The sequence below is a fragment of the Sebastes umbrosus genome, chromosome 21, assembly GCF_015220745.1.
Source record: "Sebastes umbrosus isolate fSebUmb1 chromosome 21, fSebUmb1.pri, whole genome shotgun sequence".
Taxonomy (NCBI): Eukaryota; Metazoa; Chordata; class Actinopteri; order Perciformes; family Sebastidae; genus Sebastes; species Sebastes umbrosus.
The window spans coordinates 20,780,569-20,793,763 of record NC_051289.1 but is presented as its reverse complement, the minus strand read 5'-3'; the positions used below and the strand labels follow the sequence as shown (position 1 = coordinate 20,793,763).

Sequence of the window (13,195 nt, the reverse complement as noted above, 5' to 3'; positions counted from 1 at the left end):
CCCCTGACTTTTCATCAAATGCCGTCATCAGGTCAAAGGTTAAATGTTTCCAATACTTTGTTTTATGACCAAATACCTGCAAAACTAATGACATTCCCATCAGCCTCAGCTGTACTTTGTGTTTAGTGCTAATTAGCAAATGGTAGTACGCTAGTATAGCATACTAAATGGTGAACATGGTAGATAATTATACCTGCTTAGCATCAGCATGTTAGCATTGGCATTGTGAGTATGTTAGTATACTGAGGTTAGCATTTAACACAAGACACCACTGTGCCTCACAGAGCTGCTGGCATTGCTGTAGACGCCTAGTCTTGATAATTTATTTTTCTGGTTATAGTTTTTCTGGTCATATTTTTTTGCATTTCATCAAGCTGGAGTCTGACGGAGAAAAATACCCCAAAAAGATAAAACAAAACAAAAAAAAAAAAACATGAAGATGTACATGAAAGTGTTACAGTGCAAGCCATAAGATGAACCACAGCATTGTGTCCATGTCAACATACGGTACATGCCCTCTTTGTTGTCACTTTGCAAGATCTGGCATCAAGTAACCGAGGGGCATCCCCTCCACTCCCCCACTGTCCTGCCAGATGATCTTAGCCCCACAAAGCTCAGCAACCCCGCGAACATGCGGGCACTGCCACATTGTCCGCGCTCCGTCAATATCTTCTTGCAAATTCTGCCAGGCTGTAATTTATATAGCTTCGCCCTGCTCATTGTGTCACTTGATCTGGTGACAGTGGAGGATCTATTTGTGCACAGCTCTTTTATCCCCTCTGTGAAGGGCAAGTTATCTCGCTGCCAGAGAAAGCAAATGCTCTCCATTTCCTGTATATTTACCCTGGAAGATTTTTTTTTTCAGAACCCTTGAACTCTGTCCTTTCATACTCTCCTCATTCATATTTTTCTTCTATATTGATATTAAATTTCAGTAAGTGCGTCTTGAGCAGGATTTTGGTACACATAGCAAGTTTAAGCATACAGTAGCATGAATACCTTCAGTTTTCTTCCAGAATGACATTCACAATCATGACACAGAGGTAACAGTGAAGGCGACCATACCAGCTTTTGTTCATTGTTTTCTAACTGCTATCGATTACCTGACCCTACTCATACCACTCTATTTTGCTGGTTTAGGAGGCCAGAATAGAAATCAATGGCCTGGGATACCCATGAGAGGCCGGGGATAAGTGGAGCCTAGCCAGGCCTTGCAGGGTTTCATCAGAGCTGGAAGAACAGGGGGATCAGCTGGGGATGGACGCGATGGAGTGGAAGATATACAGAGAGAGCGTGACAAATCCAAATGACAAAGAGAGTCTTTGAAAGCTATTTCAACGTATAGTAATTTGCCCTCTGGCGTCGCAGTAGAGTTCGTCAAGTGCAAATTAACTGATAAATGAAGTGTTTAACCTTTGAGGAATTTAAAGAAGGCGTTAATGGTTTTATTAAAACCATCTTGAGTTGAGTTGACCCTGGGGGTCAGGCACTGAAACAGTCCATATGGCTGGAGCCCCAAGCTCAGTGGGTGAGCGGGGTTGACCCCCAGTGTTTTGTCTGCTCAGGGCCTCAAAAATCCAGCAAAGCAGAACTGTCGCTCCAGCTTCAGACAGCATCTCCAAAAGCATTTTTATTGCACTGTCAGTAGTATAGCAAAATGCAACACAAGCTGAGTTAGATTGGTAGGCTTTCAAGTTAGCTGTGTTCTCTTCCTCTTAAAGTTTCTCCATGACTACTGGATGGATTGTCCTGAAATTTGGTTCCGACATGCATGGTCTCCTCAGGGTGAATTGTGAAAATTTGGCACTAGATTTCATTGAGCACCATCGTCTGCTCAGAAATTGAAGTTGTCCAATACTTTAGTTTATGACAAAATACCTGCAAATCAGCTGTACTTTGTGTTTAATGCTAATTAGCCAAGATGGTGAACATGGTAAATTTGACTTAGCATGTAACATGTAACTGCATGTTAGCATATGGACGTTAGCATTTAGCTCAAAGCACTGATGTGCCTTTCCTGCTTTACTCAATTTGACTGTTATCAGGCCATTAAATGTGTGTTATCAGTTGTTATAAGAATCATAGACGTGGGTCAGTAGGGGCCTACTACACCTACTACGTGGTAAAAGTAAAACGTTCTAACACATTAAACGTTACATTTTGAACACAAACAAAAAGGCTTCTTTAGGTTTAGGCAAGAAAAATACTTTGTTAAGTTTTGGGAAAAACATCAGGATTTGGCTTAAAATAACTATATTTCAAAAGTGAACATGAAACCTAACCCTTATGAACACAAAGACAACTCACCTAGGATGCATCCCAGTCTCCTGAGTGAAATCCCTGTCTTTTGTGTCCCATCTATCGCCCCCAACCTTCACCCCATAAGTTTAACACTGTCTATAATACAGCGCCTCACTTCCGCTTTTGCTCCCGTCATAATTACTACGGTTGCTAGAGGTCGCAGTTGTCTTCTTTTATTCCTTTTTTTCGACAATCGAGCACTGATAGATGTTAAAACCTACTAGAGGGTATGGCCACTTCTGATCCACATCTATGAGGCTTATAACCACTGATAATGCAAATGCAATGGCCTGATAACTGTCTAATTGGCGACTCTGTAGACTCTAGTCTTTATGAATAAAGATTATAAAAAATATTGAATAGCCTACAAGTAAGAATTATGCCAACTCCCCAAAACAGCCGCTGTTGCATAAATACTGTAAGTTCCCAAAGTTAGAGTTAGAACACCCCCAACCTTGAGCCTAGCAACACAACAGTATACAAATAGCTATCTGAAGTTCATGCTGCTTTCTGAATGTTAAAAGTAAAATGTTAAAAAGTATCTCATGACAATATCAAGAGCAACCCTCATATACTATAGAAAACCTGCTTTTTGCATACTATTGATGTTATTTGAACCTGACATAACAACTCTAGTCCCGTGTTTTAATCTCTATCTTATCACCTTTTTGGCCTCCCTCCAGTACGATACCAATCTGTTTTTCTTGGGTTGTCATTGGTGTATGCTTATCACTAATCTAATGGGAACCTCCCCGTGTCAGAAAACTAACACTGAGACAACGTCTTTCAACACTTCGAGTGGTCTGCTAAGAGGTGAAGACGAGGCTCTGAGGTAAGGATAAACAAGTCTGTATTTGTTATTGACGTCAAATATAATTTAGCACTTCATTATGATGCACCATGTTGTTTCAAGGACTTCTGGGGTATTCAATGAAGACATGCACACATTAATATTCTAATCCTATTACAAAATAACCCAACCAAATTCCAAAGTGTGTTCTCTCTAAGGTTATGAGCATAAGAATAACTCTCTAATCTTTTTGCTGTGATGCCTATGTTTACATGCTAACTTTTTTTTTTCTACCAAAATAAGTGGTGGCATGAAGGCAAGCTTGATTCACCAAAAAAATAATAAAAAATACGACTTCTGCATCTGGATATATTGAATGTTGCTTTCATCAGTTAAAACATTGAATTAAAACTGAATGTGTAAAAGTATTTTAGTTATTGCCACATTAGACCCTTTCGAACAACAATAGTGAGCTGTATTTCTATTTCATTAAATCAGATTACAGGTATTCATGTCAGTCTTTTTAAAGGTTATGTTTTAATATATAATGAGACCCTCACATTATTCCTTGTGTGTACTGTGTGTGTGTCTGAAATGCAAGCAGATGGCCACGACTTTGGCAGATAGAGCCATTGGGGCCATTATTGGGGCAGCAGCGGCAGATGCAGCAGGTAAGATAAACTGTGTGATACTGGTACTGAGACTTGGGAGTACTTGGGAGTACTGGGAGTTAATTACAACAACTGGGCTTTCCACATTACAAACCCAATCTGCTTCCTACACTTCCCATATATACCTCAATAATTCATACTCCTCCGACATGTTATGATGCTTTCATAGAGCTTGTACCGTTTCATGTTATATATACATGTTTATTACAGTACAGTACATAGTTTATACATCACACTTGTTTGGATCACACTATTAGTAGTTAAATATCTTTCTTGTTAGGTGTTACACGATATGAAATTTCAAATACAGATTAGTTGTTGTCTGAGAAGAAGCAACATCTGTACATGCTGATAAAGTACAGGGGCGGTTCCTTAACTTGTGTAAGTCATGTTGACGTTACACATGATGTTATGAAAGCACAGTTTATGCAATAGCTGCAATGCTAAACCTTAACTAGCCAAAATCATCATTTATTATTATGTGTGTGTTTCATTTGCACTTTATCTTGAAGCTTTTTATGCTTTTAACTGCCTTGTTGCTGAGATGAGCTATATCAATAAACTTGCCTTTTACAACCACATCATTCATAACTCACCATATAATGATGCATACTAAGTGGAGTAATCTCAAATGTTAGTTCCTGCTCGGTGACTGCTCAACATGCAGTTCTTGGTTAGATTCAGGATCCTCTTGCTCCAATACAACACACACATCTATTTCCCTTTCCGTGCTATCTGTTATCAACAGACTGTATGTACAGTGGGTCGCGTCAAAAACAAAACTATTGAATGTTCCACTATTTTTCTCCCTCTTTCATGTGTGTGTGTGTGTGTGTGTGTGTGTGTGTGTGTGTGTGTGTTCCCCACACCCATACAGCCCAGCCCATGCATTGGATCTACAATCCAGAGAGGCTCAAAGAAGTTCTCTCTGATCTGGAGCCCTGTCCTGAGTTTCGGCCTCAGTCAGCGAATCCTTTCTACCGCAGGACGACTGGCGAGCAGACTTGCTATGGAGACCAGGCATACGTCCTGCTGGAGTCACTGAGCCAGTGTGGAGGTACTGAAGTTCATTCAAACAGGCAGCAACAATATTAACATGAGATTCTCAGTGTCTGCTAACGTGTTACAGTGTTTGATTGCCAATATATCATTATCAAAGTTGTGATGAGCTGGACTATTTTTCTCCAGGTGTACTTCCTGGGGTTACGTCTTACTATTTGGTACAGCACATAAATACACTTAACAGAGAAGATACATTTGTTAATCATAGATTGTATATAAGAAGTGGACGTAGTTATTGTGAAGTCACCCACTGGTTTGTGGACTGCCATTTTGAAACCTCGAGTTCGGCATTTTTGCCGTTGGTATCTTGGTTTTTGGCCATCGCCGTGTTGTTTTTTTTGTAACCTGAAATGACACGGGAGGGTGAAGCTAAGTACAACCGAACGCTGAATAAGACATTTTTTTGGCGACCAAAATGTTACAATTAACTTTCATGAACTGAAAACACACTGTTAAAGGGTTAAAGTTGTAAGACAAAAACATAGACAACTCCCAGACCGGATAACGCCGTGGTAGCGACCTGTCAATCACAAGGTAGCCACGCCCTAAAGCATCCCCTGCTTTATGGTCTATTTGACTCTAAATTTGACCATCATTTATTAAATGAACATCATGCTGTATTGAAGAAGACTTGAAACTAGTGATTGAGACCATAAACTCATGTTTACAATGTTTACTGAGGTAATAAATCAAGTGAGAAGTAGGCTCATTTTCTCATAGACCACTATACAATCAGACTTCTTTTTGCAACCAGAGGAGTCGCCTCCTGCTGGCTATTAGAAAGAATGTAGGTTTAAGGCACTTCATATTTAACATGAGAGTGGTATTAATCTTCTCATCTAACTCTGCAAAAAAGTGAATCTCTTTATGCTAAGCTAAGCAGCTGGCTGTAACTTCATGTTTATCTGGCATGGTATCGATCTTCTCCTGTAACATGTGGCAAAAAAAGTGTATTTCCCATATTGTTGAACTTTTCCTTTATTTTAGGTTACACACCACCTTTAAAGCTGCAGTTGGTTACTTTTATGAAAACAGTCAAGCCAAAACCAAGCACAGCCAAACCGACCGGCCATTACGAACACTAGGAGGATGCAGAGGAACCAGATTTCTTTCAAAGATTATCTGTCTCATGTACTACTGTCAGGATATAGTGACAGTTTGAGCATGAGTATGACAAAAAGACATTTTTATGAAAGTTACCAACAGCAGCTTTAACAGAAACTTGCTTTTTACTATGTACAGTGTGTAAGATGTCACATCGGTGTGTTTAATCGTGAACTAACATGATTTGATGGTGTTTTTTAATGTACGTCATGTGTTGGCAGGTGTTAATGTGGAAGATTTGACCCAGCGCACCTACAAGTTCTTTGGCCCAGGAACGGTGTACGACCTGCCTCTCAATGATCCTTACAGGAAGAAAGATGGTACTGTTCTGCTTTTATAACTGTCGATACCGTGATGTCCATAACGTATCAATCATCAACTTAACAGGCCTAAATGTGTGTGAGAGCCTCTGTTACTGTCTGATAACACCGTGCATAATGTTTTTCCTACCAGCTGATGGGGAATTCCCTTTCCATGAAAATATCCCATACAGTCAGACTTCTCTGTTCTTAGTTGGCGTTTAGAGTTTTGGATATTTTACTGTCAGGATGTCATATAAATACAGTGCTGCTGTAAATCATCATAACAGCACAGAGCACTTTTGGGTACAGTAAACTGCAGACAGCTTTATGTCTTAGAATAAGAGCCGTGTCATCATCCTGGGCAGTGATGGCCATGACTGAGCAGAAAAAGAAAAGAGCTCCACCTACAGAAACTTAAACTGCATCGACAGATGGTTCAAGGGAACTGTTTTTTTTCATCTCTCACTTGTTATGCCCCTTAGCCATACTTCTCTGATTCTATCTTATTAATGAGGATAAAGCTGTCAAATACATAAGGATATTCATTTTCCTATATAAAATAGCTGTTTGTTGCATTTGTTAGGTCCCAAAGCCGTCCTCCCCATCGATGGCCCGTGGAGAAACGGGAGCCTGAAAGCTTTCTTCAGAAACGTGGATGCTGGCAAAGAAGAAACTGGTAAATGTCACAGATCATAAGTGCATGAACTCCTCCCCAGGCTTGTTTTTAGTAGTGGTTGTAATGTCTGTTTGTGTTTTTGTTTCTGAGGCTGCGATAAGGACTGTCAGATGGACGGCGTCACTAAGCTGGCTCCGGTGGTGGCCATGTACGCTGGCCGTCCTGAGATGCTGGAGAAAGTGGAGACCGCCTTACGGGTGACCCAGAACAACGACATGTGTGTGGCCGGGACACTGGCTGCAGCGAGGTAAGAGGCAGTTCTGAAGAAGATGATACGGTATTTTGAAGTGGAGTGAAGGGAGGCTTAACCTTTGTTTTGTCTGTGTAACCTTGTAAGGTTTTTGGAGCATTTCATCGTGAATGGTCCAGATCCCAATGCCCTGGACGCAGTTCTGGCTCAGTTGAATGACCCGAAGAGACAGAACCCTCAGGAGCTGGACCGGGCTGTCATTGGTGAGGCTACATGTGTCTTTAAAGCTTCAGCCTCCTTTTGAGATTCAAAGAAATAATTTGACAGTATAACATCACACTATCTTTCCGGGAGTTAGATAAGAAGAGCACTCTAGTAAGTGTCTGTTAAATATGAAGCTATTGCCGGGAGTTGATTAGCTTAGCTTAGCATAAAGACTGGTAGCAGAGGGAAACAGTTAGCCTGGCTAAAGCTAGAACAAAAAGCTACCTCTCAGCACCTTTAAACTGAAAAGTTGAAGTTTTATTTATATTAATTTCAGAACCGATTAAACAAACAAGATATAGCATGTTAATTGGTGAGCTTTAGAGCAGAGGTTCTAAATTTCTTTACAGTCAAGGACACCTTACAAGACAGAGAATATACCGGGGACCCCCTCATGTGTCCCTTAGACGAAGGCATTATGTTTTCGGGTTGTCCGTCCGTCCGTCTGTATTCGTCGTGAACGCGATATCTTAAGAACGCCTTAAGGGAATTTCTTAAAATTTGGCACAAATGTCCACTTGGACTCAAGGATGAACTGATGAGATTTTGGTGGTCAAAGGTCATTGTGACCTTGCATCCGTCCCATCCGTGTGATACCTCAGGCCGTCTGGAGCGAATTTCTTCAAAAGTCCACCTGGAATCAAGAATGAACTGATAGATTTTGTAGGTCCAAGGTCACTGACCTCACCTCTGTTCCATTATCGTGAAAGCGATATCTCAGGAAAGCCTGGAGGGAATTTCATCACATCTGGCACAAATGTGTGGTTAGATTTTGGTGGTCAAATGTCAAAGTCACTGTGACGTCACAAAACGAGTTTTGGGCCATAACTCAAGAATTCATATGCTATTTATGACAATTTCACACAAATGTCTAATAGGATAAAATTATGAAGTCATGACATTTTGGAGAGACATGTAAACTGCAACTTGAGGCATGTAACGGTGAGGTGATAATTCTAGTTTACACTTCTATAGTCTTAGTGATGATGTGAAAGAACAACATAAGAGGAACACAACAAAAGATATTCAACATGTATTAAACAAAATTGCAGATTCTATGAGTTATAGATTTGTTGGCTTAGAACGGAATCTATGAATTATTAAAGATTTAGAAATTAGAATATTACTTTTACTATAAAGCCTTTTGTAAAGGAAATAAAATAAATATATCATGTTAATTTCAATTATTGATTCTGAAGACTTTTCACGGACCCCCTGGAAGAGTGCCACGTACAGAGCCAGGATAGCTGTTTCTTTATGCTAAGTTAAGCAAAAAGGCTTTCGGCTTCATATTTTAATTAATGGATAGATATTAGAGTGGATTCAACCTTCTCATCTAACTGTCTGCAAGAAAGTGATGCGTAATGCCCAAATTCTGAAATAACTTTCAGCACAATGATTAGTCAGAAAAAATGCCAATAAAAGTTAGATTAAGCTAATAACTCCTGGCTCGGACTTGAGAGATGGTGTCGGTCTTCTCATCTACCTCACGGCAAGAATGTGATAAAGATTCTTAAAATGTCTGACTTTTAATTAAGTGTAACTTCTGTGAGCAAGCAAAGCCTTTTCTGTGAAAACTTGCAGCTGCTAGCAGCCTGTATGTTGCATTTTATAACGCATTCCATCAGGATGGATTTGGTGTGAAATTGCTTGATGGTTCAGTAAGGATGAAGGATTTTCAGTATAAAGCAGGAACTCTTTTTTTTTTTGCTCTTCTCTCATCCTTTGTTAAAACAAGCAGAAGGAGGGATAGGCAAAACAGAACACAGATACAACGAGGTCTTGGGGGAAATGTGGTCAAAACTGCAAGAAACACAAAATGCTACACGCAGGAAACACGCCTTTAAAGACATCATAGCATTTGTCTTCCTGAATCAAAATATAATGTTACAGAAAAGATGTACGAGATACATAATGTGTGTTATGACAATAGGCGGCCACAGACAAAAAATGGGTTCCAATGTTTGAACACTAAACAATGCATTTTATCTCTCTTCCTGTATCTCTGCTGCAGCGCATATCCACCAGGTGAAGGACAACCTAGCCAAGACATCCCAACAGCTCGTACCTGCTGTGTTCACAAACACATGAGGTAAGCCAGTCGGTGGCAGCAGGATCCAGGTCTGTTGACTTGGCACGGCCTGCGTCCCCTCCCTGTCGGTATATCCGTTCGTAGGGTCTTCCAGCCTTTGATCTCCTGACTAATGGTCCTCCTTCCTTTTCATTTTCCCCTTCCCGCTGAGTCGAGTGTCTCGGGTTTTACGGGGCTGAAAGGTTAAGATGCTTAATGTACATGTGAAGTTCTGCAGGCCAGGTCTGTTCAAGGGCCTATATAGTACTTGTAATGATAATGTTACTGTATAATTTACCATGTCTCAATCCGCTACTAAATCTGTGTTTTGTGTCTAGCTTTGCCCGGTGCGTTCCAGGGAGCGCTTCATGGAGTCCTGAAGCTGAAACAGCTGGATGAGGCAGTCAGGGACACCATGCGCTGCGGGGGATGCACCGCCAGCCGGGCCTCCTTCATAGGAGCCTGTTTCGGGGCACAGGTACTGCAGGAATGTGGCTCTCAGGCATATTAAATAGTCATTAGTCACTGATACTGTTTTGAGTAGGAAATGCGTTCAGAAATGTGTTTTTAAACAACATTATTCTGTTTTTGTTCTAGTTCTATTTCTAAACACAGATTTGAGGAAAAGTTATTTAGATTTTTTTTGTTTTGCTATTAAAGGTACAGTGTGTAGGATTTGGCAACATCTAGTGGTCTGGTTGCAGATTGCAACCAACTGAATACCCCTCCGCTCACTCCTCCCTTTCCAAGACTGCTGTAACATGAGTCGCCAAGTCGCTTAGTGCAAAACCGCGTTAACGCCGTTCGCCTCGCTCAGAGGCCTTCCTTACCATAATAACTCTACTTTAGGAGCAACGAAAGTCAGACGGCGGCTGGCGGTACCACGGTTTTACACTCACATTACCGCAGTACGGTGGCCTTCAGGTGACGTAAAACATGAAAGGCTCTCTCTAGAGACAGCGTTTGGTTTGTCCGTTCTGGGCTACTGTAGAAACATGACGGAGCAACATGGCGAACTCCGTGAAGAGGACCCGTTCACGATGTAGACATGAAGGGCTCATTCTAAGCTAACAAAAACACAACGATTCTTAGTTTCAGGTGATTATACACAAATGAAAACATAGTTATGAAGATTATATTCCATTTCTGTTAATAGATTAAATGTAACACATTGTTCCTTTAAAGAAACATACATACATGCAAATAATGTGTAACAGCAAGGGCTGCCCTCTCTTAGTCGATTAGTCTACTAGTTAGTCTTTTTTCTTTAGTTGATTAGTCTTTTTTTCATGCTGAATGACTTATTTCTTAGAAACTTATGAGCACATCTATGGTAAACACAAGATTTAAAGTGGTGCTTTTGTGTGATTCTTTGTGGAGAAACTCAGTTTTACAGATCTGTCGACTGAATCAACTAATCGATTAGTCGACAAAATCATATGAGTGTTAGTCGACTAAGAATTTCTTTGGTCGAGGACAGCCCTAGTAACAACACAATAGTGATGGTAAGCTAAGTTTAACCTAGTCACAAAATCAATCAGCGATGGTGAAATAATCAGTCACAAGCAGGCAAGCACATTAACCATGTTTGTTTCATGGTTCAAATATATAATCCAGCATACTGTTGTCGTCTGTAATTGTGTAACTCTTGTGATGAGTTTGACAGAGAGCTCCGATGTTCTGAAAGCTTTGTGCTGCCTGCGATGCTTTCAGCTGTTATCTTGATGTGTTTTCAGACGGGTCTCCAGGGAGTCCCGGAGTCTTGGAGGAAGAGGACACTCAGATATCCTCTGCTGCTGGAGCTCGCCAAAAACGTGGTCCAAAAAAGTCAGCAATTGTAGTTCAGCTTTGATTTTTGCCCTGAATACAGTTGTTTTATCACCTATCAAGTATTTATGGAGCGTGGATAATCAAAGCTGTTTTAGAAGACTTTCTCGAGCTGCAGATGTACTTTGACATGACGATCCATGACAGTCGCATTCTAAAGTCTCGTACTGGATGAAACTCGAATCCTCTCGCTCTGCCAAAACTGCATCGTGTCACAAAGTGAAAGTCTGTTTATGCTGTGTTGAAGACATAAAATACATTTATCCTCAGCAGCTGCTTTGTAATAAATGTCTCAAATAAAGATGTCACTAGCATACATGTCTGCATTGTTACGTTACTTCTTTGCTGCAAAAGTGGACAGTTGGGATTTCCTAATCTCAGGAAACACGCTTTGCCTTGATGAGAAAGTAATTTTGCCTAAGTTTCAGCAAGTTTTCGTCTTCTCTTATACCCTCGAGCGCTTTCTGTTATTATGAAGTGAAAGAGCAGATACACACAGATTTACTACTGGAGCAACCAGACTGCAACCGATTCCTCCCTCGAAGGAGCTGTTGGGCCTTCCTGAAAGTGCTGACTTCCATATTCACGTGTTTAAAGCAACCGCCCCAACAAATCTGAAAGTTGGCCAAGCGGAAAGCAAAGCCAAAGCCTTAATATCTTTGACATAGTGTGGTTATAAAAAATGCAGTGTGTAGGCTACTGTTGGAGTCGCTGTTTTACAGCTTATACTTGTTCAAAAAATGATAAATAGGCAATAGCTCCAGCTTGTTCAAATGTGAAACATGTCAAGGTTAATGTTGTAAATCAATACTTAGAAACTCCTGTATGTGTGTGATGGGAAAAACCCACAGCGTTTTCAGTTGTGAAACCCGACATTGGAACAAACATGTGGATGAAGAAACCTTCGAGCCATCGTTAAGAAAGGGTGTAGCTGACGGTGCGCCGGTAGCCTACAGAGGGGAAGTCATTTGATTTCTCTCTCCGGCTGACTTCCTCCCACACAGCAGGTAGCAGGCCCTGTCTGGCATAATCACTTCCAGACCTGAGGAGTGTTTTTGTTTTCCCAAAAACTGCCAAAGTCCGCTTCCTCGAGACATTTTCTAAGAGCGAGGAGAGGGTTGCAGAAGAGATTACCCTGCGGAAATATTATCCTCATTGCAAATGACCTGCATGCGACGAACCTGCATCACGGTGGTATAAAACAGACATTATTCTAAAGGGGATGATCTAAATAATCTCTCCCTGTCTCCCACACTTGTGGTGCACACCACATTTGTCCTTTACTCTCATTAGAATTGCAAAGTTTGGAGTGCAGCCATGACTGCCGTTAATAAGAAAATGCATAACTTATGAGGACAGATGAGCCTCCCTCTCTACCCTTCCTCCGCCGCCGCCTCCTCCTCCTCCTTCTCTGCATAGAAGTAATGCATAATGAAATTAAATCTAGTGATGTTCCTGTTTATGGTGGGAGGGAGCAGCATCCAGGCTGGAGGCTTCAGGGAAAATATTCCTTGTCCTAATATATCTGATAGAATGGTGGTTTAACATTTGGATCTTGTATGCTACTTGACACACATGGTCAAAGGTGAATTATCATTCAGACCTCACAGCTGTTAATAATAGCCCACATGAAGAAATCAATGGTAAAGGGTCAATGAGGGGTGACAGGCAAAGGGTGTGATGTCGAGGGTTCAAGGCAAATGATTGTAAATGGGTTTAGCGCTGCTAAGGTGTTTTATTTTCCGTAGTTTGAATGTGGTTTATATTCTGATCACTGCAGTTGAGAGAACACCAGTATTTATATTTCCGTAGCCTACTAGGGACAGTACTAGGTCTATTCCTGACAAATAGCCAATGATTTTTTTCAATAAAAAAAGAAGAAGATAGGCCTACACTATTTGACATGCTGTAGCAGGATGTATTGTACACCAATTCTG

At 40.9% G+C, this 13,195-nt stretch overlaps 1 protein-coding gene across 1 annotated transcript; it reads left to right on the top strand.

Annotated features, from left to right (window-relative positions):
* Positions 1–3,056: 3,056 nt before the first annotated feature.
* LOC119480160 (crystallin J1B-like) lies at positions 3,057–11,574 on the top strand. Its single transcript, XM_037756182.1, has 10 exons — positions 3,057–3,133; positions 3,696–3,762; positions 4,640–4,819; positions 6,150–6,248; positions 6,814–6,906; positions 6,997–7,153; positions 7,244–7,359; positions 9,375–9,452; positions 9,770–9,909; positions 11,168–11,574. Exons 2-10 carry the CDS (start codon positions 3,696–3,698, stop codon positions 11,270–11,272), a joined length of 1,035 nt encoding a protein of 344 aa, XP_037612110.1. The 5' UTR covers positions 3,057–3,133; the 3' UTR covers positions 11,273–11,574.
* Positions 11,575–13,195: the final 1,621 nt, after the last annotated feature.